At 45.5% G+C, this 27,684-nt stretch overlaps 1 protein-coding gene across 1 annotated transcript in view; it reads right to left on the bottom strand.

Annotated features, from left to right (window-relative positions):
* Positions 1-344: 344 nt before the first annotated feature.
* Positions 345-27,684, bottom strand: part of CCDC3 (coiled-coil domain containing 3) — a 41,123-nt gene continuing 13,783 nt past the window's right edge. The window contains exon 3 of the mRNA XM_067317154.1: positions 345-2,988. Within this exon, the coding sequence (XP_067173255.1) occupies positions 2,713-2,988 (276 nt within the window). The 3' untranslated portion in view covers positions 345-2,712. The remainder of the gene's footprint in view (positions 2,989-27,684) is intronic.

Genomic DNA, 27,684 nt, shown 5'->3' with positions numbered 1-27,684 from the left:
ACATGGAAGGAGCTGAAATCTCCCATTTCACTTGTGTCTCCTGCCCTGGCAGCCTCTCTGCTCACCCTCTGGATACTGTCACCATTGGGGTCAGGCAATCAATGGGATCACTTTAACAGCATTTTTATTTGGGGTTGGTGTCCCAGAGGCCTGTGTTACTCATTGACAGGATTACCTTGTGATTTGATTTGACTGCTAGTCCTTATCTCTGGAATTGATCCAAAACCAAGTAGGAGTGAAAGAAACAATTCCCAAGGAAAAAACTTTTGGTTTTGTACCTGGAGGAGACTGCATTTGGGGCTTTGATTTTCCTTTCTTATAAAGTAACAAAATTCTCACAAAACTGACGAGGAGAGCAAAATGGTTTACTTTCTTTTAAGCTAGAGGAAAAATAGGTTGAAAATTCCAATCTTTTCATCAAGAAACAAAAATATCAGCCAAAAGAGAAAGCTTTTCAACATGGTGCTTGGAAAATTTGTGAAAAAAGCAAAGGTATAGCTATATTAACTGTATTTTCTCAGCTTTATAAAAACATTTATGAAACATAACTGAATAATAGAGGGAATATTTTTATTAACAAAAATTAAAACACAAAATTTTAATACCTATACCAGGAAAAACAGTTCATTTTATTTAAACAGCAGTTTAGAAACCAGAAACAAACCAAAAAAATTAGTTACTTTCCTATGGATTTAAGCTTTTGGGTAAAAGGCTATTGATGGCACCTAAGGAAGCCTTAGGTCTGTAGTAGTTCTCAGGAAATCACATTGCTGACTACAGCACAAAATGACTCAAATTGTGCTGAATCGGTAGGCAGAACCTTTGAAACCGGGGAGGCTTGTGGAGGAGTTAGAATCCTAAGAAATGCCAATATTATTTCAGGAAGGGGGAAAAAAAATCTTTTTCCAAAGGGAGCAAAACTGGAAGGCAATTAAAACTCAGCAGCATCCTAAAAGCCAACGCAATCCTTAACTTTTGAGTTCAGCTAGAATTGACGATCTTGGTTGAAAACTGATATGGGCTTTTCCTAACGCAAGGTTAGTTAAAGCATGGTCCAGCAGGGCTGTAGCCTGGATAATTCTCTGTTTTTAAGTGCCAAGACACAGCATGGAGCCCACATACACTAGCATGCAGTGATCCAGTAAAGCATGGAGTTAGGATCAGTGGTGGTTTGCCCGCTGCTGTTTCTGAGGACCGCAACTCTATCTTAAAGATCGTCTGGATTGGTCCATCTTGTGCAGATCAGGTTTAGCCCTGGCAGGTTGTCACTGTTGCTCTGGGCTGGGCAAAGTCCAGCTGCCCCTTTCAAAAGGCCTGAAGCATATCTGCCCTTGGTTCTCATGCTTGGAGTAAGAAAAACTATTTTGAAAAGGGAAGAAAAACACAAAAACTCTTCTTCTGCCTTTCTCCCCTATCATTACGGTGCACTGGAATGAAGGAAGGTGGTTTGACTACCAAGACCCGAGATATGATTAACACAGCTGGAAACTGTATCAGACACAGATACTGATGCCTTGACCTATACTGCTTTAGCCACAGTTCAGAAGTCATGTTGTAAACGTCTAAAAAAGAACATGGTGGACTTTTTTTAATGAGATAACCAAGAAATGGGATTTACTTCATATTTTAAGAAATTAGACTATATCAAATGTGTAATAAAAATATTTTCTATAGGATTTTAAAATATATACATATATAAACTACCTTAATTTTTTAATGCCCTGTTAATATTGATGTGAACTCTACAGTATCTAAGCATAACTAAGCGAGGTTTCCCAGCAACCTCTATTATATCTCAAACAGTGATTATAAAACATAAAACCTTGTCTACAATGTAAATTAAACCCGCTTGAAAACCGGATCTGAAATGGTCTGCCAAGGCTTGATCCATCACCCATTCTAAGTCAATGCTAAGTCCCCTCCTGACTGCGGGAGCTGGATTAGATACTAGACACAGTCCCAAAATGATGTGGTTTCAAACTCTGTTGGCTGGGCAACACTGAAAGCATCTGAGGGAGTTACTGTGACCCTTGGAGTACTTCCTGGTAAAACAAAAAAGGTGATATTTAGAAACAGTCTTAAGACAATTTGGGCATATCCACACTTCATTTTGAAGAGGAGCCCAAGTCCAAGCTGACCACGTGTCCAAACTATCCAGACATAGCCTCTGCTCAGGCACTGGATATAGACTTTCATTAAGCTTAATAGGGGACAAGAGTTTGGGGGTGATGATGGAGTGAAGAACATTTATGTCTGCCCTTCCAACGGCATCCATCTCCATATATCCCCTCTGCTTTGCTTGCACAGCTCACTTTGAGCGGGCACGTTGACACCAGACCCTTCCTAGAAGATCTCCTATGTCAAGTGCCTGCAGTGGCTGATGGGATGGGACAGGCTGAGCTGGCACTTTCATCCCACCCACCGCACCACCGCACCACCGCACCACAGCCAATGCCGGAACTGGCCTGGGAAGCACTGTGAACCGGCCCTACATCCACACAGGGCAGCATGGACATAACTTTGGGCTGTGTCTCCAACACCTAACCAAATCTGGTTCGCCATCTCCTTTCCTCTAGCACTGTGCCTAAAGCAAGTTCAGATTTGTTTTCTGTGCAGGGTTTGAAGCACAGTGTAGACAAGGTGTGAGGGCCAGATCCTGTTCTAATGCAGGCAAAATTCGCCAGTATCATTGGCCTGAACACTTCCCTTGCATTATACTTTAAGGTAGGAAGCATGGGAGTTCTCTTGCTTTAAAGAGTTAATATATGGGATTTGGCTGCCTGCAGAGGAAAGTTTCTCACTGAGCTTTCGGTTCATCTGCTCCATGTGCCTGGTGTTTTTTCTGGCTTGCCGGAGAGACCTCTTGACTTTCTTTACCCGATCTCGTAGCTGTTTATTGCGCTTCTCCAGCGTTGCCACCTTCTGCTGCAGCTTCTTCACTCTGTCCTCTTCCTCGAACAGGGCTTTCTGGACAGAGGAGCACATGAGCTGAGGAGACAGCAGAAAAGAAATAGGAACAGGTGAGCTTTACAAAGAAATTTATTAAAGAAAGGATTAATTCAGGTGTTCCTACCATCAGCTTACACTTCTGCTAAAAGCTTCTCTTTCACTTCTGTATTCAGATAAGACTCAAAATGTAGATCTTCATGATATTAATTATTCACAAGGACTTTTATGAGCTGTTTTGAGAGGCCTATCCAGTCCACTGAGGTTGCATTGAATTCATGGAGGAAGAATGTCCCATTTCCAGTATGAAACTGGAGTCCAACCCAGGGGGGTGTCACGACCGGAAAACTAGATTTGATTCAATCAGATCAGAAACTCCAGATTTTGACATGAGTCCTTTGTTCTTTATGTAAACATGTGAAATGTGGATAGCACCCATGCAAAACACTGAACAGGTTGTTTCTGCCTTTTCAAGACTTGAGTCGTCTGAGGCATCTTATTATGTGTGCTTCTTTCAGATGAAACTCAAAAGGATAAGATCCCAGCAACCCCTAGGAGCATTCAAAATCCCATAACTTTAACAGAACTGATTTATTTCTTGGGTCATCAGCTGAGTTTGTGCTCCTGGTGCACTAAGTTACTTAGGATGAGATTCAGCTGCCTTCTCTTAGGCAGCTAAAGGTGAGAGATCAAGTCTGGGCTCCCCTTGTAATGTCTCCAGGGAGACAGACCATTCCAGAGTAAGATCTTCATTTCTTAGGGCAGTGGGAGGAATCACCCTCTGGCGACAACTCTCTCTTTTCACTGGCTACAAAAGCACCAAGTTCCACTTTTTCTTTCCGGACAACATTTTCCAAGCAGAAAAAGAGGATGCGCCTGGGGATCAAGGACAGCCCCACCATAAAGATGCTGATCTAGAGGAGCCACCACAGAAACTTATTTCTTTCCAGAGTGATGTGCCTCCTCTCTTTTTTGCTACAAAAAAACATGCTTAGATATTTAATAGGGCAAGTGGGACTTTCAGCTGATTGCTGCAGTGGTGTGATGTGAAGAAAGGCAGTATCTTCTGTTGAATTTATCTCCTATATACTTCTATATTTTTTGTGTGTGTTTCAAGCACTCCTGGAGCCTGGATGGGCTTTCTCTGGCAGAACATTTGGAACAGACAGGGAATCTAAATAAACAAGTAAATCCTCGCTGTGATGATGAAGGATTACATGTTTCTTTCCATCTTGCTTTGTAGTATTTTCGACAACTGAAGATGGGGGAAGGAGGGGGACTCGAGCCCACTTTGATGGATAACATTTCATTTGCTTTGGAAACTCCCTGCAGCTGAAAGCCACGGCCAGTCAACATGGCAACTGCTTCCTATAGCCATCAGCTCTTGATTCTTTCCCAAGGGCACTGCAGGACTTTACAGAGGGACATGTTTGCCCTGACTTTCCTCTCACTTGGCTCCTTCATAAATGCAAGCTCCGGAGACTGGGAACTCGCAGATAAAGGCCAGATATTGTACAGAAGAGAAGGGAATTTGGTTTTGATCAAAGCTAATTCCAAGAGCTATTTGAAAACAGCCAGCACCTCTTGGCTTTTGTGTTTGCCAAACCCTTGCAAAGCCTCAAGTGGAACACTTTTTGAATTTAAATCCCTGCAAAAGAGAGCACTGAGTTAGGAAAAGTTGTTTATTAGGAAGGCATGGGGTGATGACTCTCCTTGCTGAGGAATTTCTTGCATTTTCTGTTGATGTACTGATAGGCGTAGGGCATTACAGAGACCAAAACAGAATAACACACAAAGCATGAGCTGAAGTGTGAGGTTGTGTGAACCCAGCTGTGTCTCATCTACCTGGGCTGGCTGCTGGGGGAATGGGAACTTCTGATGGCTGACATCAGGGATGACATTAGCTTCAGTATGGAGGCACTTCCAAACCTTTGAGGTCGGTCCTCTGTCAGCAGAGGTATCCAATTGTATAGAGGCACTCAGAAACTTCTCAAATGCCATCAAAGCTTGCCAGCTCGTTTGCTCATGTTGCACCTCATTCAGATCCTCACTCTCCAGTCTGAAACCCATCTTCTAGTTTTCAGTCTGTTTCTCCCATGGCAAAACCCTGCCTGTTCCTGTGCTAACATTGCCCGTTATCTAAATGGCCTTGAGTATCTGGCGGCAACAATCACGTTCCCTCTCAGCCCTTGTTTGTGATGTTCTTCAACCCCTCTCTGTTCTTGCAAGATGTTACTCCCATCTGAGTAAGATTAACTTTTGCTGGGCTTACAGAAGCAGCACAGCAAAGACTGGGAGCCAAATTTTAGCACTCCCTGTGCCGCACCCACAGATTTGCTTAAATTCCCTGGAGATTTCCAGAGAGATCACTGGAACAACACAGTTATAAAAAGCTGAGTTAGTGTTGGTCCTGCACAGCTTTCCTTACTGACAGGGCAAGCCACTGGAAGGACCCAGCTTGATAATCAGATGGCTGCCTGCAATTGCAGGACTACCACCTGAAAAATAACCTCCTTTGCTCCTTTGGCATGTGGAAAAAGAACAAGAGGGGGCCCTCACATCCTTGCCGGCTAGTTACAAACAGCTTATAGCACAGAGATCTGCAATAAAGATGGTGTTTAAATCTGAGTGCCGTCCTGCCCCTGCCATTACTGCTGTGCCTATGGTTCACATGCATGCACCCAAGTTATTTTTAAACTATTAGATCTGATGTTGAGAACTGTGCAACTGTGACAGCTCGGAGCTCAGCAGAGCCTGTATAACTAACCCTGCAGGTGAATAAATAGGTGAGAAGTTAACCAGACCTCAGTCCATGTTGCTACTCGTGTACCTCTTCCTTTACAGCCATTTGAAGTATGCCTACGTTGCGCAGTAGTTCCTATGGAGCGTATTACAGACAGGGATTTCACACCCTGTTTTGTCTGTTTCATGCATCCATAAACATGCACAGTTTGCACTGATGATCATCAAGATCAAACCTTAGTCCAAACATATTGGTAAAAGCTACAGGGAACTGGATTTTGGTTCTAGGAGTGTCCTATGGTCCCACTACCGACCACAGACTGCCACTTTCAAGTACAGTAGAGAGGGGTTTTTTCTCTCTCTTTTTTTTTTTTGATGAAATTATTCTTTAAATGGGATAATGAAATCTCCATCCAGCAAGGTAAGTCACTGAAGAGTTCCCCTCTTTCCTCCCCCAGTCCCACTACAACAGGAGAGTTTCTGAGACCCACAAGGATGAAGGCTGCACACGTGCCAGAACGGAGGAATGAGTCTGCAGCTTTCACACTGCTTGGCCATTCCCAGACTTTGGCAGATACACTTCAATGCAGATACTTGAGTGGGCACTAAATTCCCCTGTCCTCCTTCCAACCACAGAGGGAGGACATTGAGAATCCCCGCTAGCCAGGACGAAGGCACTGTCTGCCCTGAGACGTGGTAGATGGGTCACCTCCATGGATGAACGGGGGGAGGGAGCGCTGGGACACCATAGTAATAGCAGACAGATGAGCAACAGCTTTGAAATGCTACTCTCAGCACGGCATGCACACTAATAGGCCTGAGAAATGGAGTGAAGGACCAGGAGACAGGGCTCTTCAAACAAATTTATGAATTATTGTTCTAGGTTTCTTTCGAAAGTTACATTCTCTAGAGACCCACATGTCAGAGGAGTAGCCTCTTCTGGAGATCTCTGGTTGGATGGTCTGTTTGTTCCACAATTTTGTTAGCGAGCCATCCTCAACAGTGGTTAAAGTCAAATCCACAGTTGTACTAGAAGATGTAACATGAAAGGTAGCACAGCTGATTTATATATGTTTCCATCTGACACACTAGGCTGCCTTCTACAGCTGAATTGCCAATAAGCTGCATTAGATTGAGACAGCGAACAGGAAATGCTCCGTGGATAAAGGCAAGATGGTAGCGTTTATCCAGCACAAATTGTATATAAATGGTTGCAGTTAGCATCACAGAACCCAGGTCACTCAAAGCCCAGCAGTGGCACCCAGGTCCGGCCCTTCATCTACCAAAGGGAGAGAAATTGAGCTCTAGCTAGCTCCTGATGCATGGTCGCTGCCGAGAGCACTGCTAAAAAGCAGGGGAACATCATTACCTGAAAGTCTTTCCCCTCAGAGCTGAAAGTGCCTTTCACATCAGCCAGAATTTTTGGACACTGTTAAATACAGGGTCAGACAAGATGACTGCAGAAATTCCTTTAAAAATGTGACAGTAAGCCCTGATCTCCTCTGCATGGACATGACATGGTTTTGGAAGAATTAAGCAAAAGTCACTTTGGTTTTTTGTCCTCAGATCTTCCTCCTGACCTGCACTGTCACCCGGAGCAGTGTCTAGCCATGCTTGTGCTGCTCCGGGATACTCCCATGGCGTGCGTTCTTCTAAACGGAGAGAAAGTAAAGCTCCCAGGCCTGGGTACTCCTTCTTTGAAAAGGCGGCTACCTTCTCCTTTGGAGCTGGCACCCCCTGTCCCTCCCAGCAGTTCCGGGACTGCTCCCTCCGCTGGCCTCCCTGCTGCCCAAGGCAGCCCTCAGCAGCAGACATTTCGTCTCTCCCTTGAGCGTGGTACACTGTCCAGGAGAAAAATGCCAAGAGCGGATTCCAAACCCAGGATCGCCCCGACAAAGCCTCCTTACCAGCAACACTTGGGAGTGTCCGGTGGAAGAAATGAGAGCTGCTCGCTCTGGAAACGCAGCCCAACCGCTGTGGGTTGGGAACCACAGCTCCTCCTCTGCTGCCGAACAGCGGAGGCTGCTGTGCCTGTGGTGAGCTCATCACAGCCCGCAGCTCTCTCCTCTTGCCCTTCCCTGCTATAAATCTGCTCCCCAGAGAAGGCAAAAAGCTTTCTGCGCTTGCTGCACATTGCCTCGCCGCTCTGTGCTCTGTGCGCTGTTGAAGTTACACAAAACATCCAAAACCGAAGCCTTACGCAGCACGAAGCACGTACCTCCAGCTCTTTATTTGTTTCAACACAGCTCTCTCAAAAGGGGCTCGGGAGCCAAACACAGCCTTTATTGTTCTTCAGCTCCACCAGGACTCGTTTCCCAAAGCCCTTCCGTCCGCCCAGCAAGCAGGGCTCCGTGCCCCAAGGAAGCCGACACGGATAGAGCACGGCTCACGCAGACAAATCTCGCCTCTCCTGGCCGGGACGGTCCCCTTTGAGCCCTTTCTCTCCAGACTTCAGACCCCGAGCACCACTCTCTCCTTACGTTCAGCCTCCTGGGCAGGCTAAGCCTGAGCGAGCGTGCGGGCTGGCGGGGTAGCAGCCCGCTCACCGGTGGTGCGGCGAAGGATAGTGGGGGGGGTCTGGCAGCAGAGGGGACTGAGTCTGTGATGGAGCGACTTAACCTCCAGTTATTGGAGCTTTTCAGCCAAGACTAACACTCCTGCCGAAGTGTGGAAAAGCCCCTGTCAGCACTGCTAAACCATCGTGTTGGGTGAACTGCCGGTGGCACAGCAGTGCTTGGTTAAACAGTCTCCCGTCACTGCAAGGCTTTACCCTGACCTTCCAGAGGTACCAAATCAGCGTCCCGAGGCTACACCGGTCTCACTGGCTTTAATGGGGACAAGCTGGAATTTCAGTCACTTTATATCAACCACCAAGATACATGAGACCTGGCTGAAGAAAGAAATGGTGCTGATTATTCTCATGATAACGGCTACCTCTTCCTGAATCTGGGGTCGGCACGCATTTGCCATGGTGAGGTGCAAGATCTGGGGCAGAAATCCCTAGTTAATTTAAAATATTAGAGATGGGGTCTTCGCAGGGGTAACGAAGCACTGCGTCTGCCCTAGCCCGCAGGGAGCCTCTGCAAGGCCACCACTGCTCTGAGGTGCCTCAGCACTGCAGATGGTGCCATTCTTCTCCTTTCACCGCTCACTAAAAGCCAATCTTAAATTTGAATGCCTAAGAGGCATCTAACCTAGGCAAGTCATCTAGGTTTCCCCAGCTGTCAATGGAGAGGAACAGATACGTCCGAAGGGAGCCTTCTTACCTACCATAGACACCTACCTCGGGTTACTCACTCTTCGGGATCTCTGTCCATTCCCCGATAACCAGCTCAGGCTGAGCTAACACTGCCCAAGACGAATCCCACCTCGAGTCCCATGAAATGGCACCTCGCTTGACTGACTGGCCTGAGGGGGGCTGCAAGAGTGGCACCAAGGATCATTTTCAGAGGGCTGGAGAACCTTGCCCTGGGAACGGGATCCAAATCCAAGGTCCATGGACAATCAGGAGTCTTTAAAACAGCCCCATTAGTTCCTATCTGCATCAAACTGCTGTTTGTACTGTGGAAAACCACCTGAAGAAAAGTTTGAGGGCCTGTCAGAGGCAGCTCTTGGCTGATACCTTGGCAAGTATCTCGGCTGATATTTGGCCCTGACTCTTCCGTTACTGAGAATGGCCCATCTCCCTGGAAAATGTGAGCTCTGTTTACAAGCTGTGACGTAAGGCCAGAGTGCCAGCAGCTCCACCAAGACATAGACTCAGCACAAAGGATGTTTTTTTTACAGGGAAGAATATTTTTCGAAAGGAAAATCACCCACAGCCTATTTTTTTCTTCTCCTTTTTTTAAAAACAATGACCTTAAGCTGAACAACTAAGTTTTTCAGAAACACTTCCCCATGATTAAGTACTTCGAAAAAACAGACCTTCCTTTCTGGCAAGGTATCTGACCACTGATTCACTACCAGTGACCTGCTGGTGGCTTTCGGCTGCAGTGAGCATTGCAGGCACCCATTTTAAACCCCTTCTCTTTGCCTTCGAACTCACAGCGCTTGCATCCCTACTCCTCGCCTGGGGGTGGCTTTGGAGGACATAGTGGGATTAGGGGGCACTGAGGGCTGGTGAAAAGGCTCTCAACCCTGAAAATACCTGGAGAGACATCCCTAGCTCCAAAACCACGCAGGGAGCATGGCCAGGGCACTGCCTTCTCTGGAGACTTTGGACCCTGCAGCCAGAGATGCTTCTAAGGGGGGAAGCTACCAGGCTACAGTCAGACCCAGTCCCCTCTGCTGAGATTGTGGACAGAGGTGGGAACGCATCTCCACCATACTCGGTTTGGTCACTGTCAGCACCCAGAAAGGGACCGACCTCCTAAGTCACCATTTTTTTAATAGAAAAAAGGCAATGATTTAAAGAAGAGCAACCACACCAATTAATAAGACAGGAATGGGGAAAAAAAGGTGTTGGGTACAAGCTGGGCTGCCTACCGCCGGCACCTGACTCGTGCCAAGTGAGCAGGTAAGTCATTCCCGGCAGTAATCCCTAAATCTGCTGCACGGCGAATGGGAATAGAAAGCCTCTGGGAAGAGAAACTCAAGGCAGGACCCATCCTGGGGCTCTCCAAGGGCCGTTCCTCTCTTCACCTCCGGCATGCCCGCACGAGGCGTGCACCCCGCTCTCGGGGCCGGCGGCATGCCGAGAGCCAGCGGCTGTGTTTTCCCGTGGCTCTGAGGCCGAAGCGCTCCGCTCTCGTGTTTCCTTTGAAAACCTGCCTCCGACCGACTCGCCCGAGATGCCACAGGAATGCAGTGGGGAAGCGGGGAGGGGACCGCCGAGGGCTAAGTGGTTTAACAGCGTCGGTGGAGCAGCCGAACGGCGACGGTCTGAGCTCGCCGGCTATCAGCCTCAGCGCCTTAGAGCATTGGCCGCGCCGTCCGTTTTGGGGATGTTCAGAGCTAATTGCAAAGGCAGCCTAGCTCGCAGGCTTTGCAACACAGCTCCTTGCGGAGGAGGCTAATTGCGAAGACGGTCCAAAGGCAACGTGACCTGCTGCTCCGGTTGCCTTCCTGGCACCAGGCACGGATGGTGGATATTCCTGTTGTTCCTCTGTCCTGCTCCCAGGGAGTACAAAGTGCACGCATTCATGAAGTGGCTTACTCATAGGCAAACTGCGCTTAAAAAGTAAACTACATTACCCAGCTAAGTTGTGCTGTACTTAAAGGAAAAGGACATTTAAAGTCAAGATTAAATCACATTTTGAGTAAGGGAAAAAAAATTTTCTCTGCTGTTAGAAGCAATTTAGGTGATGAGAACGAAAGGGTTTTTGAGTCCACCTCGCAAGACATGCTGCTTTGTGATTTTCTGCAGTTCACTCTGCCCGAATTCTGAAAATGACTTTGTTTCTGCTCTTTTTTTTTTAATTCCAGCTAAGGCTGCAATTTCAGCTGGGCTTCAAAACTATATATAATAGGCTTTTCCTCTAAAACTTGAACAGAATTTCCACGTCCACAAACTTTCCAAAACCCTCCATCCATCCTAATTTCCAGCTCAGCTTTTTCCCACATAGGATTGTTATTATTGCAATAAAACTAAGTAGGCCTGATATGCCCCAAACCACTTTGCCAACACACCTTAGCTCGTGTGTATTGTTCTCAAATTGAAAGCTACTGTGGGATCTATCTCCATCTAAATTTGTTTTACTTGGCTTGTATTTCAATAAGATTAGGTCACCATTCTCCCCCCAAACACACACATATAAACAGCAAATTAATTAAATACCAAGGAAGGGCTAAAACCAGAAAGACCCAGAAACAAAGTGTATTGTGTCCTTCCATCTCATCGATGGGAACACAGGGAAACTAGAAGGGTATCTTATGCATTTCTTCTACTTATTGAAATGTCAGCTTTGATTTTTGAATTAGCTGCCCTCTGCCTTACAGCCAGCCTTGCATTACAACAGCTCCTAGAAACATCATTTATTTAATGGGCCTGTTAGACAGACAGTATGCATTTCCATAGCAGGATAACAGCGTGGGAAGTACAACATATTCAAATGCACCATCCCCAGATGCGGCTGAAGCTGAGAACCGGCAACTTGTGAGGAAACAGATTTATCTTTATCACTATTCATTTGCATGAGAATGACATTAGTTTAGGTGAGGGTTATACCTAATTTGGGATTTTTACTTTTTATGAACATTTCTTGTACACAGTAAGGGGCTTGGCCAGGTAGTCCTCGGCTTGCCATGGCTGTTTCAGAAACCTCCAGGTGGTGGAGGCTGAGCTTCCCAAGGTCCCCAAGTGAAGGTAAAAGGGAAGATCTTTGCCCTGAGTTAAAATACTCCCACCCCCAAATCCTCTATTCCCCCAGCCCTGGCACTTACTGCTTCCAGCCATAAACCTCTGATTTTCCATCACCTCTAAGTCCAAATTGGGAAAAAGAGGAGCAGAGTGAATCCCAGAAGGCTGCATTTATTTGTGTAGTTGCAAACAGCCAAAATGTGAGTGCAGAGCATTAAACACTGCCTCTCAAAAAAATATAGAAACAGCAACATTTACTGCAAGTGGAGTCCATGTCCTTTCCCCATCAAACATATTATATGCAGGGCAAGTTGCCCCATATCCTAGCAAATGAAATGGGCAAGCGGCGTGGCTCAAGCAGACACGGCTAAACTCACTTCTGCCCAAAACTCAATGATCTCCTCCAGCCTGCCTGCTGGGAAGAGTCCCTGGCCCCTACGGTCCCTGGCGCACCACGCAGGACAGCACCAGCTGGCGTGAATCAAAATTTAAGGGGACTGTTTATTACAGAATAATACAAAGCTGATAGTAAAAGAGCTGCTCTACTGAAGCGGAGAACAAATAAGACACGAGACCCATGCTGAAGAAGGCATATATTTAAAGTTAACACAACATCCATAAAAGTCACATTGCCCTATAAATCCCTCTGCTCTGGACGCCTTGGCTTCACACTTCACATAAGCTGCCGTAGCTCGGCTGCCTTTACAAACAGATGCAATTTCCTTGACTGTGAGCTCAGCTGGGAAGCCTGCATGTGTGCTGCTACTGCTCAGAGCTTCTGGCTTTGGAAGAGCAAATGCACGTGCCCCAGGACACCCCACCAGTCATCTGCTGCTGCTGGAAAATGCTCCTGAGCATCGCTAGGAGTTGCCTGAGCCATTTGATTTATTTGTCAAATCCACTTGGGAATAGGGAAGCTGGCAGAGAGAAAAGGGCATTCTCAGACATGCATGCAACCAGCCTTGGAAGGTCCCTATGGAAGGTCTTTATACCACCCTGCTTAACATACATAACCTGGTGGAAAACATTGTTTTTCTGGGGTACTTTCTACAGTAAAGTGCAAAAGTCTCGGTGAGGTTGAGGAAGCAAAGGCAAAGACACGGAAAAACAAATATCTACAATTTTCAGGCTCTTTCTGGCTAACGTCAGCATGCTGGGAAAGAAACAGAGGAGGCAAAATGCCCCAGAGACTAGTTGACAGCTCTGAGTAACAAACTTTAAATCTAGAAAGGCCACCATACCACCCCGGATGTGATAAATGTGCAGGAGGCTACTCCGAGAATGGGAGGGTTTGTGAAATAATCGGTCTTCAAGGTGCAGGAACAGGGTATTTGGAGGATCCCTCTCCTGTTTGTCAGTGATTGAATGGCCCAGAGCATCCATGGCATTAGTGGTCCAGGCCTCTGGAAGCCAAAGGGAGCTGGCTGCTGCTGTCACGGGTAGCACAGTCCGTCAGAGAGGGCCCCGTTCCTGAACTGCTGTTTGGTTTCCCACTAAAATTGGGACAAGAGGTCCTTGTCTTTGGCAACAGTAATTTGAGAAGACCAAAATCACAGTTATTTTGAGCTGCATTATCTGAGCAGCTTGTTCTCATTAAACAACACGCACACTTCCACACCTAATCAAAGAGGGCAGATAAAATGCATGTCCTCCTCGGAGAAAAGGAACGGGATGTCAGGAACAGGAAAGGGCAATAACCAGTTAGGAAAAAAGCGATTCTAATGAGAACCAGTTTCTCTACACTTCAGTTCTCCATCTGTAAAATGGGTACAACAGGATATCTGTGGCTTACAGAGTTTTCTCACATCCAACCAGCTGGAGAGATCCCTTTCCGCATGCCTCCCAATGCAGCGGGCAAAGGATGCTCACCAGCAGGCTTCACTTCAGAGATCCTTCCCAGCAGGTACCTGAGGCCTCTCTCCACCCACCTGATGTGATTTAGGGTTAATGCATGTAAACTGCAGCACAGCCTCAGCTGGAAAGTCTGGGTTTAACCAGATTCCAATCCAGACAGGTGTCTCAGTTCTGCCTGGGTCGGTTTAATCCTGTTAACAAGTACGTTATTGTGCTGATGCAGCACCTACACTTGTAGCAGCCAGTGTTACGGAAAGACAAGCAAATTGGTGATCCGCACCACTCCCTCCATATACTGGTGAGCTATTTCAAGTGGAGAAGCACAAAAAAAATCACCCCAAATTGGATCATTTCAAGCATTCTTCCTTCCATCCACTCCCCACCCTGCAGATCCTGCCACTATTTACACTTATTTATTTAATCCCTTCTTAAAATAACCTTTTTCCATTGAGAAATTTGCAAGTGTTTGGGAGGGGGAGGAGTTGTTTGCTGTTTTGGTGGAAGGAGAGAAGCTAAATTCTTTCCTGGCTGAGATATATCTGGCAAGTTTTAGCTTGCAAACAGACTTTTTTAGCCAAGTTATAAAATCTGAAGATAATTCCCACTCTCCTCTGCAGTGACTTTTATGAAGTAATTCCTGATATATGCAGAAATAAAAGGAGAATCTGTGCTGCGGAGGTGTTCAGTGGAACTGCTGAGAGCTATATCTGCACAAGGGGAAAGGGCAGGAACATGCATCAATCTAGGCAGAGCTGTCACCAGAAGCCGAAACTCAACCCCAGCTTACTAAAAGCTGGTGAACATGCTGATGAACCTGCATCTCTTAAATGTTTTGGATGCAAACTGAGAGCAAGACAGAGGTAGTACACACAGTTTGCACTCGACAGTGGATAAAAGGAAGCTGAGTTAGCTTGAGGCATCAAGCTTCTTGGAAATTTAAGAGCAAACACCTTGATGCGAAACCTTAAAAATGTCCTGACCTGCTGAGGCTATTCAGTTCAAGGCTGGTCACATAGAAGGCGCTACAACCAAGTCTTCCAGCAAAAGGATGCAGAAATCCTTCACTAAGCCAGGGACAATATTGTACTCCTTCCCTCTGTCACTTTTGCCATGCCAGACCAGTGCAGTCACCATGGTCTGGCCCGCTGCTGGGGAGGACAGTACCCAGGACAGTATGGTGGCTGTAGACTGACTCAGAGGGAAAGAGCAAAGAGGCAGAGGAAATACATCCACTTGGATGCTAGTTTTCCCAGGTGAGACACACTGTGGAAAGGTTGGGGCTATTGGCTACACCTGCATTAGGAAGTTGGAAAAGTAGGTGCATATCTGCAGCTTGAAGCTCTGTCTACAGAACGTGTGTCGGGGGGGGGGGGGCATATATAGAGGGAAAGGGGATTGGAAGCTGTATGGAGGACCAGCCGTTGGTTCAGACCTTTGTGTTGCCATCAAGAGTTGACACAGCAGATGACACCTCAAGCAGCCTGGCAGTGTTTCTTCTGGAAAAATCTATTTGGTGTGCACCAAAACCGCCCTGTGAGCAGAACCAACAGTTGCTAAGCCAAACTGCACATCTCCTATTCACCAGGCCTGTTCCCTGTCAGGAGGAAGATCACATTGATTTCACATGACTTCTTGACAAACCTCTGTTGGCTGCTATCCCCCAGGTGTTTTCCCTGAGCTGCCTGTTACACTGGGTAGCTTGATGTTTTCAAGAAATAAAGCTCTCCTTGTAAAATCCTGTAGGGGTAAATTCATTTTCCCTGTGTGACCTTTACAGGTTCTTCGATCAGACTGATGCCCTTCAAACTTACTCTGCTAAGCCACTGTGAACTGTTGTGTTTCAGAGGAGAGAATAAGACTTTGGTGATTACGTGGAAGGTGTGTATGATGTCTACACACAGTCTTGAAATCCCACCGTGCCAGTGAACTCAAAGGACACTTGGCATCTAACTCTGAGGATCCAAAAGGCTCTGATGAAGCTAGACAGCTCAACAGTGGTGGCTCAGAGTGGCATGGTGTGCTCTGAATCCATGCACCGGTATTCTGCCTTTCCCACACTTCCCACTCGATCCGCAGGACAGACTCTTCCTGGATCAGCAGATCCCTGGTGAGAGGGTGTTTCCAGGAAGTCTCAGGAGAGAAAAGATCATGCCAAGATGATCCATTGCTTGTCCTGATATGTGAGCAGACTGTGAGCATTGTTTTGTGGAGGTCCACACTGGGAAATGGCTAGGAGACACAGATTGCAAAGGGCTCCAGAAAACTTCAGAAAATAATAGTCATCACAACCACACGGTCCTTACCAGGTTTGCACTACCTGCAGTGCCACCAGTTTTGAGCTTGCCTCCTGCCCTTCCCTCTCCCCCAGCTTTCCTTGCGGGGCAGAGGATGCTGTGGCCTCCCGAGGTCTCCAGCACTCGGTTGGCTCAATGCCTCGCTCAGCTCTGCTCAAAAGGCTGCAGACAGAAGGTGGTGATGAATGTGCAATCGCTCCAACCCACGCGGCTCCAGGATTGTGTAATCCACTTGTAAAACATAAATAGCAGCTGGCTGCTCCCCAAAGAGCCATCTACTACCAAAGCTCTCTAAGTTTCTCTCCCCAAAGTTCCACTTGAAAGCTTGCGCAAAGACGATGGCTGGCTTGGCTCTCAAAAAATGGCCTGTTTCCCTCTACTCCACACATTGCAGATTCCTACCAGTGCTGACATGCACTCTCTTCTCAACTCCCACTTTTTTAACAGTTGAACCAACAAGTGCTGGGAGAATGCAGAGCCCATGAAGCCACCTTGGCTACGATTTGCTGCTTTCTGGAAAGATACTAATGCAAGACAGACTTTCCTGATATGTTTGCACTTGTAACTAACCATTGGCTACACTTGTGCTTGGCTTTAACAAGCTCTCCCCAAAATCCCACACATGAATTACATTCAAAGAGACAGGGATATTGGTTTCAGAGTTACGTGTGAAGGAAGAAGGATGTCTAGAAGCAAGAAATGAGTAGGTACAAGGATTCCTGTATTGCCTCCCAAGCTCTGCTAATGATTGTCTCAGCTGTAAAGCTAGCTACAAATTGTTTTGAAGCTCCACTTCTGAAGTGAGCCCTTTAGACATGCCTAGACCATGATTTTCAGATATACCATGAGCATAGAGTTGGACTGACTTCAATAAAAGCCACAGATGCTCAGACCTGCTAAAAAATATCAAAAAATGGAGTTTTCCCTGACCTTCTGCTTTGTGAGGAACTGGGGAATGACAGATCAGAGGGAATGCTTTGCTGTAGGGTCAGGGCCATGAGTCCAAGACTTGCTAACACGACTAGGTAGTAATTTGGATAAAGCGACAAAAAGGAGATCGAAAGTAATGTGATAGCGGCTAAAGAGACTGCCCTCAGTCCAGTGGCCACATGTGAGTTTACATGTGCCTTTTGAAGCCAGTCGTACCATTGATGGGCAGGTGTAAACTCATGTCTTGGGTCGCTAATTTGGATATGCAAGTTTTCCAAAGACTGTTGAAAATGCAGGCACAGGACATCCCTGCCTATGCCTTTGATGGCTGAGCAAATGTTTCCCAGGTATCTCAAAGTTAAGTTCTTTAAAGCTCTTTTCAGATACTTATCATAAAACTGATGTATCTGTAAAGATAATCAGCAACAAAATTATAGGGATAATCCAACATGAGCACAAGTCAATTCAATTACTGAGCTGAAGCCAGAAGTCCAGGCTCTTCCTCTGGCTTGCAGACAGCCTTTTGCCCCTTTGCTGGGCTAAACTCAAACCCAAGTCTACTCCAGACAGCAGTGAAAGAAGAGATTGCACCACAATGGTCCATCTTTACTGCTTTATCTTATCAGAGTAGAGCAATATCCTAGGTTGACAAAGTCACTTTTATCCAAACAATTCTGAAAGTGGCTTCAGATTTCAAACTCCTTTATTACTTTATTTTTATATGCATAACTTATAGTTCAGAAAGTCTACACAAAACCAGATATAGCAGAAAAGGAAGGGATCCCAGAGTAAATTCTACACCACCTGAAAAGATATATAACTCACATTGATTCTAAATTGCAAGAAGCGGCTATATGCAGGTATATGTAAATGACAATGCATCAATTCTGAGTTGTATTTTGGACAGTTACACATTGAATGCAGATGTGGGTTGCCTGGACTTTGAAGATCCCAATTAAGAAACAAGGAAGTTACTGTAATGGACACAATTAAGCATATCTGTAGTACCCACAGATGGGGACTTCTCAATCTTTATCCTGCATGTACATTATGTATTAAAACACTATATGCACTATAGTGCAGAAATAATTCACACACAACATCTGCTAGGGTTGCAGAAGTTCAGAGGAAAAGGACGCAGATGGAAGAAAACCACTGCTCAGCCCTGACAAATTACACTCAATTCACTGTCACACAATTTCCATATCTTGGAGGCAACCTGGTGTTATGGGGTAGTTTCTCTCCTTTTAGCTGACAGTGTCGAAAGCTTCCTGAAGGCTACCTCAAAACTCCCCATCCCTATTTCCATCATTAGCCTAAAAAAATGCAACAGACATGAACAGGTGTTATTTAAAACCTGACTTTCAACAGCTGCTGAGCGTCTTTGACTTCCGGCTGCGCAAGGCAGGAGCAGTGTGATGCAGAGCCGCATCCTCGGTCCATGGCAGGTCAGCAGCAATCTGGAGACATCCCTCTCTTTCATGCTCCTTTTTTAACTTCACAGTGTCAGCTGAGTTGAACCAGTTTTCTGGATGCTTTCCCATTTCCTTCATACTTCTACAAACAGTATTAAGAGTGCAAAGGGCTCAGCGTACATTTTTAAAGGAACTCGGGTCTGACAGACACTACTTGGCTGTCACTGCTGTGACAGAGATGTATTGGCCTTTGCTTTTTCCCTGTTTTTAAAGCTGCTCTACAGAGTGTTTTATTGCATTTGATGAGGAACTAAAAGGCTCCTGTTCTGAAGTGATTTTATAAGACAGTCTCCATATGGCAATGCTTTTTCCTATCCTGACTCTTCAGATGCAGAAAAGCTTGGTAAAATGGTGCCTTGGACAACCTCTGGCCTTGCTTTGAGAACTATCGCTTGTTCATTCCCATGGCTGGTATTTCCTTCTGAGAGATCATGGCTGTAAGATGTTTCCCGCGGTCCTCAGGGAGCTAAATCACTAACGACAGCCTATGGGACAAGTGCATTGAATTCTCCGTTATGAGGTGCGTGGCCCCAAACACCACATTTGATGTTAACCAAGCTAGAGACCTACCTAAAGAATAGCACACTGAAAGCTCAGGTCCAGTATGGGGCCATGAGGGCAGCAAAAATCAGTCGTGTTTAAAGCACGGATCAGATCAGATTAGGTGAATTCCAGATTATAAAGCCGATCTTCCGACCTGACTTCCTGCATGAAATTGGTCAAAGACCTCCCTTAAGCTTGCTGTATCGCCTCAAGAAGTGTGAATCTTTTCTAGAAAAAGATTCAGACCCCTTTTCAGTGGCGGAGAGTCCATCATGACCCATGACAAACTAAAGGAATGATTAATTACCTACTTTGGTTAAAAAATGCCTTATTTAAGTTTGGTTATTTCCACCTATATTACCACCAATTTCCACTCACAGTTTAAAAAAAAAAAAAAAATCTAAAGCTGAACTCCCTTGGTTTGGTTTCCGTGTCAGGAAATCATCACTTTAATTGAAGTCTCCCAAGTAAGTAAAGCTTCCCCTCCTGTTCTCCCCGCCCACGCTATATCCAGGTGTTTGAGGTGGTGCTATTTTCCTCCCTAGAGAGATGTGGTGGCCTCTAGCAATTGCTAATTAGCACTCTACTGATCCACAAAGCGCTGTAGAGCGGTTGCTTCTGCATTGCTGCTCACTCAGTAATGGACAACTTCACTTTTGATAGGATGCCAGGGACCTCGCGCACACCTGCCCGCTGCCTGCATGGTTGTTACAAACGGGTTTCTAATAATTAATTGTAACCTTCCAATCACAAGTCTTCCCACCAGCTGCCAGTAACGGTATGTAAGCCCAACCATGGGCATGTCTGATTTCCCCTGCTTGTTAACCAGCTTCACAGCATTAGAATAAAGTCAGGTAAGACCTTCTCCTGCTTGCACCCTTTGAAGTTTCAATTAATTTTTTTTCCCTGACATGGAAATTTTCTAGGTGAGGAATCATGCTTGTTTTGTCTTCTGCTTTCCGTGGTTATTTCTTCACCCCTTCCTGACTAGTCTAGATAGCCCTACCACTTAGGATTTGCCTGCAATGGAAACTTTCCAAGCTGCACAGCCCTCCTCCCATAGAAAGTGGGCCAAGCTTCTCAAAACCAAAGATCTTTCTACAGCTCAACTTCTTTCTACGGCTTAACCTCTTTCTACAGCTCCATGGCTAACCGTTGGCTTCCAGCACTGAAGAGGTGGGAAGTATCTCGGAGACGGCCACATGAGATGTTCATCGCCTCCACAACCCTGCACAATTTCCAAAGGTATCTAATATCCAGGCAGCACCCTGCCAAGTTGCATCAGTCATGATGGTATTTCGCCATCCCTCCTCAGTCCAGGGTCACCCTTGGAGGCCTCCCAAGCTGCTAACGCTGATGAGCCCAGCTTGGGTGTCCCTGTTGCAGTGCTCTTCTGGCTGGTCTTGACGCTGCCCTTCTTCTGGAGAGCAAAAAGCCCTGTTCAAATTTTCCTTCTCCATGATACGCTGCTAATCTGTTTTGTATTTTATTCTTTTTTTCCCCCCCACCATGTTCTGTTTTTACATCCTTCTCAGTTTTCACTTTCTCTTGCAGGTTGCTGGCACTATTGACAGCCATCTGCACTTAATCTTTTTGGGGTTAAGTCTTACACACAAATATTTGCTTTCCTTGTTGGCACTTTCATCAGTCTAGGCAAAACTTTGAAATTTCCCTGTGGCAATAGCAGTGGGAGGTCCCAGACAGTAGGGAAGGGGCTTCACTCCCTCCTTCTTCAGGGACTAGCCTCTCATACCATTTGTGGTAGCTGATTTCCATCCAGGATAGGACAGAAACAACCTCCTTTGAGGCTCAGCCATCAAGTGCAGTTTGTAGCCTTGGATCCTGTGATATGAGAGCATATGTGATAGAGATCTACGCAATCACGAGAGCTGATGAGGGGGTAAATAGAGGCTAACAGCATCTTCCAGCAGAAAAATGGGGAGCATCAGATGGTGTAGTAGGAACCAGATTCAAAGCAAACAAAAAGTGGTGATTCCTTGCACAACGGGTGCTGCGGATGTGTGGAAGTCCCTACCTTAGGATGTTACAGACTCTAAAAGTCTGCATGTGTTCAAGATGAGACTGGATAGCTTCATGGGAGAAAAATCCACTGGAGGTTACTAAATATATAGAAACAATTGAATATATAGAAACAGCTTCACTAGAGTGTCCTTGAGCTGAAAACACTGGAGGTTGGGAGACCGTCAGGAGGAAATATCACATATCCTTGCCCTATTCTTACACTCTTCTCTAGATATCTGCTTTTTGTGTGGTTTTTTTTTTTGGGGGGGGGGGTTGGCAGTCTTTTTCTGTATGGGGAAAAAAATCCGTTGCAATTGGTTCATTTAAGCTCTCTTACAGCAAGCAGGTGGCAAGGCCTGTTTCAGCTCTGAACCTCACCTTTGCCTGATAACCAGAGGTAGTGACCAGGGTAGTGACGCCTATAACCCCTGGGTCACCACAGACAGGGAGCAGGTATCAGATGTAGGCTACCTGAATTTCACATTGTGTTTGTTCCTCCTGGTCAACAGACTCTTCACCCTTCTTCTTGCCTCTTTCTTCTTTGCCGCCATGGGAAACAGTTAATTGCCGATCTTACGAGGCATGGGTGCAGGAGACAGGTCACAGGGTTAGAGGGACCTTCTCATTTTCGTACTAGTTAGGTGGGACAACTGTAATATGCCCAGAGTCCCCTTCTTTAACCAAGTGGGATTCTGCAGGGGTACAAGACTTTGTCAGTGCAAATGATGTGAAAAGACAGGCGGTGAAATCTTGGTGGTGTCCCCAGAGAGAGACCTCGGACACTTGGTGAGTGCAGGGAGTGGGGAGGGCAGGGACAGTCCTCTGCTCCCTTGCAACCAAGCCTGAGTTATTGGCTAGGTTAGTGTTAACTGAATGCTAACCATTAGCTGTTAGCTGTTAATCTCCTACAAACTTCCTTTTGACAGTAGAGTTTGAAGATTCTAAGAAAGTTTATTTCCTGTTTTTAAAATCTGCTCACAAGCATTGCCTCACGTAATTGCAAGAGCAGCATGGCAAAGACAGGTTGCACTGGGAGAAGTTTTGTCCTGTGAGGCCACAGTAGCACCAAGCAGTCTGCACTCCTAAAACCCCAGGCACAAATCCATCCTTCGACGCCAAGACCCCACAGCAGATACACGCACAATGCGGGTTTCATGCTTATCCTTCAACTTCTCCTGCCTGAGCAATCACCTCTTATCTTTCAGCTGCTTTCTCTGCTGCTAAGCCAAAGAGAAATGGCAGCTTTTTCTTCAGGAGCGGTAAAATCCCTCCATAAATCCCTTACAACTCACTGAAGTTGTCTTCATTAGCAAAAGACAACCCTCCACCTTCCTAACAAACTCATCCCATGGACTGCTCAGAAGCTGGCTTTGCTTGGCTCATGGATGTTAACTGAAGAAACTCCTGCATGTTTTACCTTGGTGGAAGTTTTTGAGAAGATTTTAAGAAAATTGATTTCCTATTCTTATTTTCTGTTATTTAAGTCATCTCAATTTATTGATGGCAAGGCAGTTTGCTGCTTGTCACTGTGTCTGAACAGGTTATCCTGACAAATCTAAGTATAGCACTAAACGAGGCCCAGAATGGAGTCTTTCATGGCCAGAATGGACCACTTGTTTCAACATGGGAATGAGGCACATGGAGGAGGAGTGGGCATGAAGAAATGGTCACCAAAAGCTGCTTAGCTCAGCTACAGCTCCAAACTACTCTAGCTCTCATTATTATTTTTCTCTTGCAGCCACTATTGGCAATATATATATTTTTTAATCAGTAAAATATATCACTGTGGCCATGTCAAATGACAGCATGGCCATACAAACAGATGATTTGGTTTCCAGTGCAAGAGAGGGGAAAACTCCAGTCCCAGAGGTGGGGTGAGCACCTATTAAAAAGACAGGTAAATTGATGAACCTCGGCTGATTTCTCAGCCCTTAATCACTCAGGCATTTGACCCTGCTCACTGGGGTCCGTCTGTCCACTCTTGTGGGAAGGCATGTCACCTCTCCACTTCAATCTGCTCATGTTAGCAATGGTTAAATATTTACCGAAACTCACGGGAATTACTGAAGACTGGTACCTTGCTGGGAGGGCATCTTGGCAGCACTTAAACCCACACAAAACTAAAAATCTTAAGAGAAAAAAAAGAAAGAATAAAGATGTAGCTTCCCCAACCTGGTCTTTGCTGAGACCCTTCTCATTCACACATTTGTCTTTGTACTGTTATCTTTGCATGATTATTTTCATTCATCAAACCAAATCCATTTAAAACCTTTTGGAGACAAGGAAAAATTGTCCCACTTAGTCCAACTTTGCCCCACTTCAAGTACTCCAGAGTAGGATTCAGCTCTAGGTCAGATACCTGGCCGTAAGTAGCAGATTCAATTACCCAAATGGAGGTATCCACCATCATTTCAGGTAGCATGTGGTATCCTTCCTACCCTCCATCTGCCGCTCCAGACAGCTAAGCATCTTCCACAAATCCTGCGTCATATCTGCCAGTCCTGCACAAATGTCTTGGCCAGGCTAGGACATGTCAAACGGCATCAGGAGCCTATGTTTAGGCAACTGAATCCTGCTCTAGGTGCCTACAGTAAAGGTATCCACGTATGAGCAAGGTTGTCTAAGTTATTGTCAAAGGAGCCTGCCTATTCAGAAAACATGTATCTGGCAGTTGTATGGCTCCTATAAGGCCATCGTTTGGCTCTGCAGCAGACCGACTTGGTCAGGGGTTTAGGCACAGAAGGGATCATAAAGACAGGCCAGCAGCCAAGGTGAAATCCCTTATTCAACACGCCCTGACTTCTGCAGCATCATCCTTCCCGGCAACCAAACACACTGAGAACTAACCTGAGGAGCCTGCAGCTGATTTTCTATTTCCAAGTTCGGTTCTCCCCAAAAATGTGGTCATGAAAGGAATGACAAATTCTAAATAATGCTTTGAAGCAATATAAACTGATACGGTGTTTTAGTACCTGACAAAAGCATATCTTCCAAGGACTTTGGTGTCCTTCAGGGACCACACTTCTGCTTCAAGGTGGCGGGAGACAATCCCATGTCCTGCCTTTTCCTCTCTCAGAAACGGAGTGTTTTACATGAAAGCACCTCTCCTGTGTCTCGTATGGGGCAATACTCTATTCAACCCTCTGACCAGAAGCCATTTGTGGCTTTGTGGTTGGGTTGACTGACTACTTCTGCATGGCCTCTTTAGTTCCCTCCAGCCCAAAAGAGCCCAAAGTGCCTCAAATCAACTTCTCCCATCATAGCCAAGCAGATTTGCAGGATTACGCACTTCTCAAATTACAGGCACAGACTCAAGAGGAGTCTGTAAAGCTAAGTCTAAAAGCTAACTGTATTCCTTACCACGTGATTCCACATCCTTTCAAGTCAGCAGGAGTTTAAATGGAAATGGGACCAGGCTCCAACTTGCTTCCACTAATCATAAGGTAGAACGCACAGCAGATTTTGCTATTTTGTGGACCACTTCCCTTGAATAAAATTTTATTTTCATTTCAAACTCTTAAAAACAAAACCATGCATATCTCACACTTCTTTTGTAGCCCCAGCTGGTATTCTCCATTTTTCCTCTAAAGACCACTATTTTGCACTAACTCCGGGTTTCTGATATTGGAGCACCTGCTGAAATAACTCCTATAGTCCATTCTGCTGTTGGCTGCAGTGCTTTAGAGCCTGTATGCAATGAAATTCAGACTTTCCACACATTTGGGGAGCAATGCTGAAGAAGACAAACTCTCTAACTCCTTCTAACTACTCCTCAAAAAAAATCCAAACACGAAGCCAATCCCAAACCAGAATATTTATGCATGAAATGCATGGAAAAATATGTTCAAAGTTGCATCTAGAGTATATACTTGGAGATCTAATTAAAAAAGCCCTAAAACCAATGGCTGAGTAATTCAAAGAGTCTCATGAAAAAGGTTTTCTTACATGACAATTCCAACAATGTTGCCTGGATTAGAAAGTTTATTCTTGTCGTTACTGCAAGCTTTAGAGTACAAGGCTTTGTATGGTTAGAGAGACTGTTCCTATTTGATAAAGTATTGCTAACATATGTGTCCTCTTTTCTCTTTTCATACCACCATTTTGAAAAATGCTTTTAATTGTATTTATGCATTTTCCACCATTTCCTAAAGCATCCTGTAATTGACTGCAAGCATTTCAGAAAGGGGGCAAGGGGCTTTTGGATTTCAAAACACACGGAATTACTTTAAAGCAATTTAGAAGACTGGATTTAAATCCACAAAATAAAACCCAACATCTTACAAGCATTCAGCTATTCTTATCCAAAAGGCTTTATAAGCTAGAAGATAAAGACTCCAACAGGCATTATAAGCTCTAGGCAAATTCAAGCCACCTGCTCTGCACGGGAACATATACAGAAAGAGGACCCCAGGCAGGGTGCAGTTCTTGTGCCAAGCTCTGGACTTTTCCAGAACACACTAAATCTAAGCCCAGAACTGCTGTAGCCAAGAAAAACGTATGCTGAGAAAGAGACATAGTCAGAGTCGGTATAAATGCTCCAGGACCATGTCAGTCCCCTTTAGTCCCTAATAAATCCAGATGGGGCCAAGGCTAGGCCAGAATGTGAGCTCACATGAGCTCTGTTTCTGCAGAATTAATATATCATCTTCACCCCAAAGGTGAAACTGGTTATTTGCAGGGTTACACTCATTGCTGGGATGCAACATATGAGCTCTTTCAACTCATATACTGTGCTGGGCATGGATTTCAAAATCCATGTGCAGAATACCAAACAGTTGAAACTGCAAGCACAGCTTGGGTCACAGGAAGAACTATTCCATTTGAAGGTGGTCTTGATACTAGAACTGATCCCCTTAGACCTGCAAAAATCATCAGATATTCATAAATAATCAAGACTTTGGTTTTTGAAGTTGTGAGAAAGGCTGTTGTTCAGTGGCCCAGGATGATGGCTATGAGTACAAGTGCTGAATTGCTTTTATCGTTTCAACTCAAGCACTGAGTGCTAAAGGATTCAGAAGGACTCTAGCACTCAAAAGACTTCAGCACTCAAACATCTACCTTCTCACCATACTCAGATATGACAGATGTAGACCTTATATCTACACAGGAAAGTCTTGTAGCTCTGGCACTGAACGGCTGGAGCTCAGCATCAGAGACAGCTTTTACCTCTGTAAAAAGGCAACCAACTGCTTCTTACACAGGTTTTCAGTGGAGTCTTTTCACTTAGGACTCATAAGAACTCATGCCATGTTCTATGTGCCCCAAGATGCACATTCATTAACTTGTCACATTCATTAACTTGTCACTTCAATATCAGTTTATGGGTAGAGAAAGCACCAGTGCTGCAATACAGAGGACACAATGCTGGTATCACATAGTTCTGTTTCCTCAAGCATTTTTATATGCAGCATTTCTGTTGCCAATCTTCATGACTAAAAGGCTAAACAAAACGTGGGGCAGATTTCAGCTCAAAGGCTAAGACACTTAGATGTTAACACGTAGTTGTCTTCACAGAAGATCGGTGTCTAAGTTCTCATAATAGTCAATGGAGATCTAGAGCCTAAGCAAGATGTCTAGTTCCTTCTTGGACACCCTAGTGTGCCCAGGACATCTGCAGTGGACCTTGGATGACTGCTCAGCTTGTCCTAAAACAAACAACTCTATTTGGTCAGCCAAACTGCTCTCCTTTGGTTGCGCTGCCTCGAAGCTTGATTCAGCTGCCCACCTTGAGGCACCAAGTGCCATCTGAGATGCCCATGTGGTCTCCAGCTGCCATTCTAGAAAGCCGTGGGTCTCCTGCAGCTCCTGTGCCTTGCATCCTCTATCTCAGATACCCTAGGGCATCTCAGATGGCAACAGGCACCTACTTCAAGCAACTGAATTGCTCCCATAAAGGTAGGTGTCTTAGTCTGGTCGCTGATTCCTACTCAGAGGTGGAACTGACGGTGACACCCAGCTGGTCCCATCCCTTAACTTTCTGGGCTTGAGGGTAGAAAAAAAATTTTTTTTTATTCTTTTAATGATTTCCATTATTTTTTTTAAAAAGGCATGTTACACTAACTGGAACCACATTTCTAAGCAGTTAAATAGAAGAATACCACACTTGAACAATGGCTTGGTGCTGGTGATCTCCCAGGGCAGACAGAAATGAACTTCTCCCTGAAAGCACAGGACAAGTCCACCATGACCCCTAGTCTGCTCTTGAGTCCTGAACTGCTCTGAATCCTCTTCTAGCTAGATTGCCAGCCTGCATCCTCCCCTTCCACCCATCGTCTGCCTGTGCTGCTGCCCGCATAGACTGCCTGCCTATTTCCAAGCATATTGCCAACCACAGGATAAAAGAAATTCCCCAGAATCTGTAGACGAAGAGCCAAGATACTGCCCCTGATGCATATGGAGAGCAAATATACCACTGTAATATCCACATAACCAGCTAGTTACCGGTGATGCCCATACCAACCCTGGACACTGCCAATGTGCACGTTAATGTTTAAAGTTACATATGGGTGTAGGAGCAGGTTAGGGTACACAATTAGCTCCAGGCAAGCCTGAGATATCTCCATTTCAAAACATAGGAAAT

The sequence above is a fragment of the Apteryx mantelli genome, chromosome 1, assembly GCF_036417845.1.
Source record: "Apteryx mantelli isolate bAptMan1 chromosome 1, bAptMan1.hap1, whole genome shotgun sequence".
NCBI lineage: Eukaryota > Metazoa > Chordata > Aves > Apterygiformes > Apterygidae > Apteryx > Apteryx mantelli.
The sequence above is the reverse complement of the archived record's forward strand: the minus strand, read 5'-3'. Positions and strand labels throughout refer to the sequence as shown.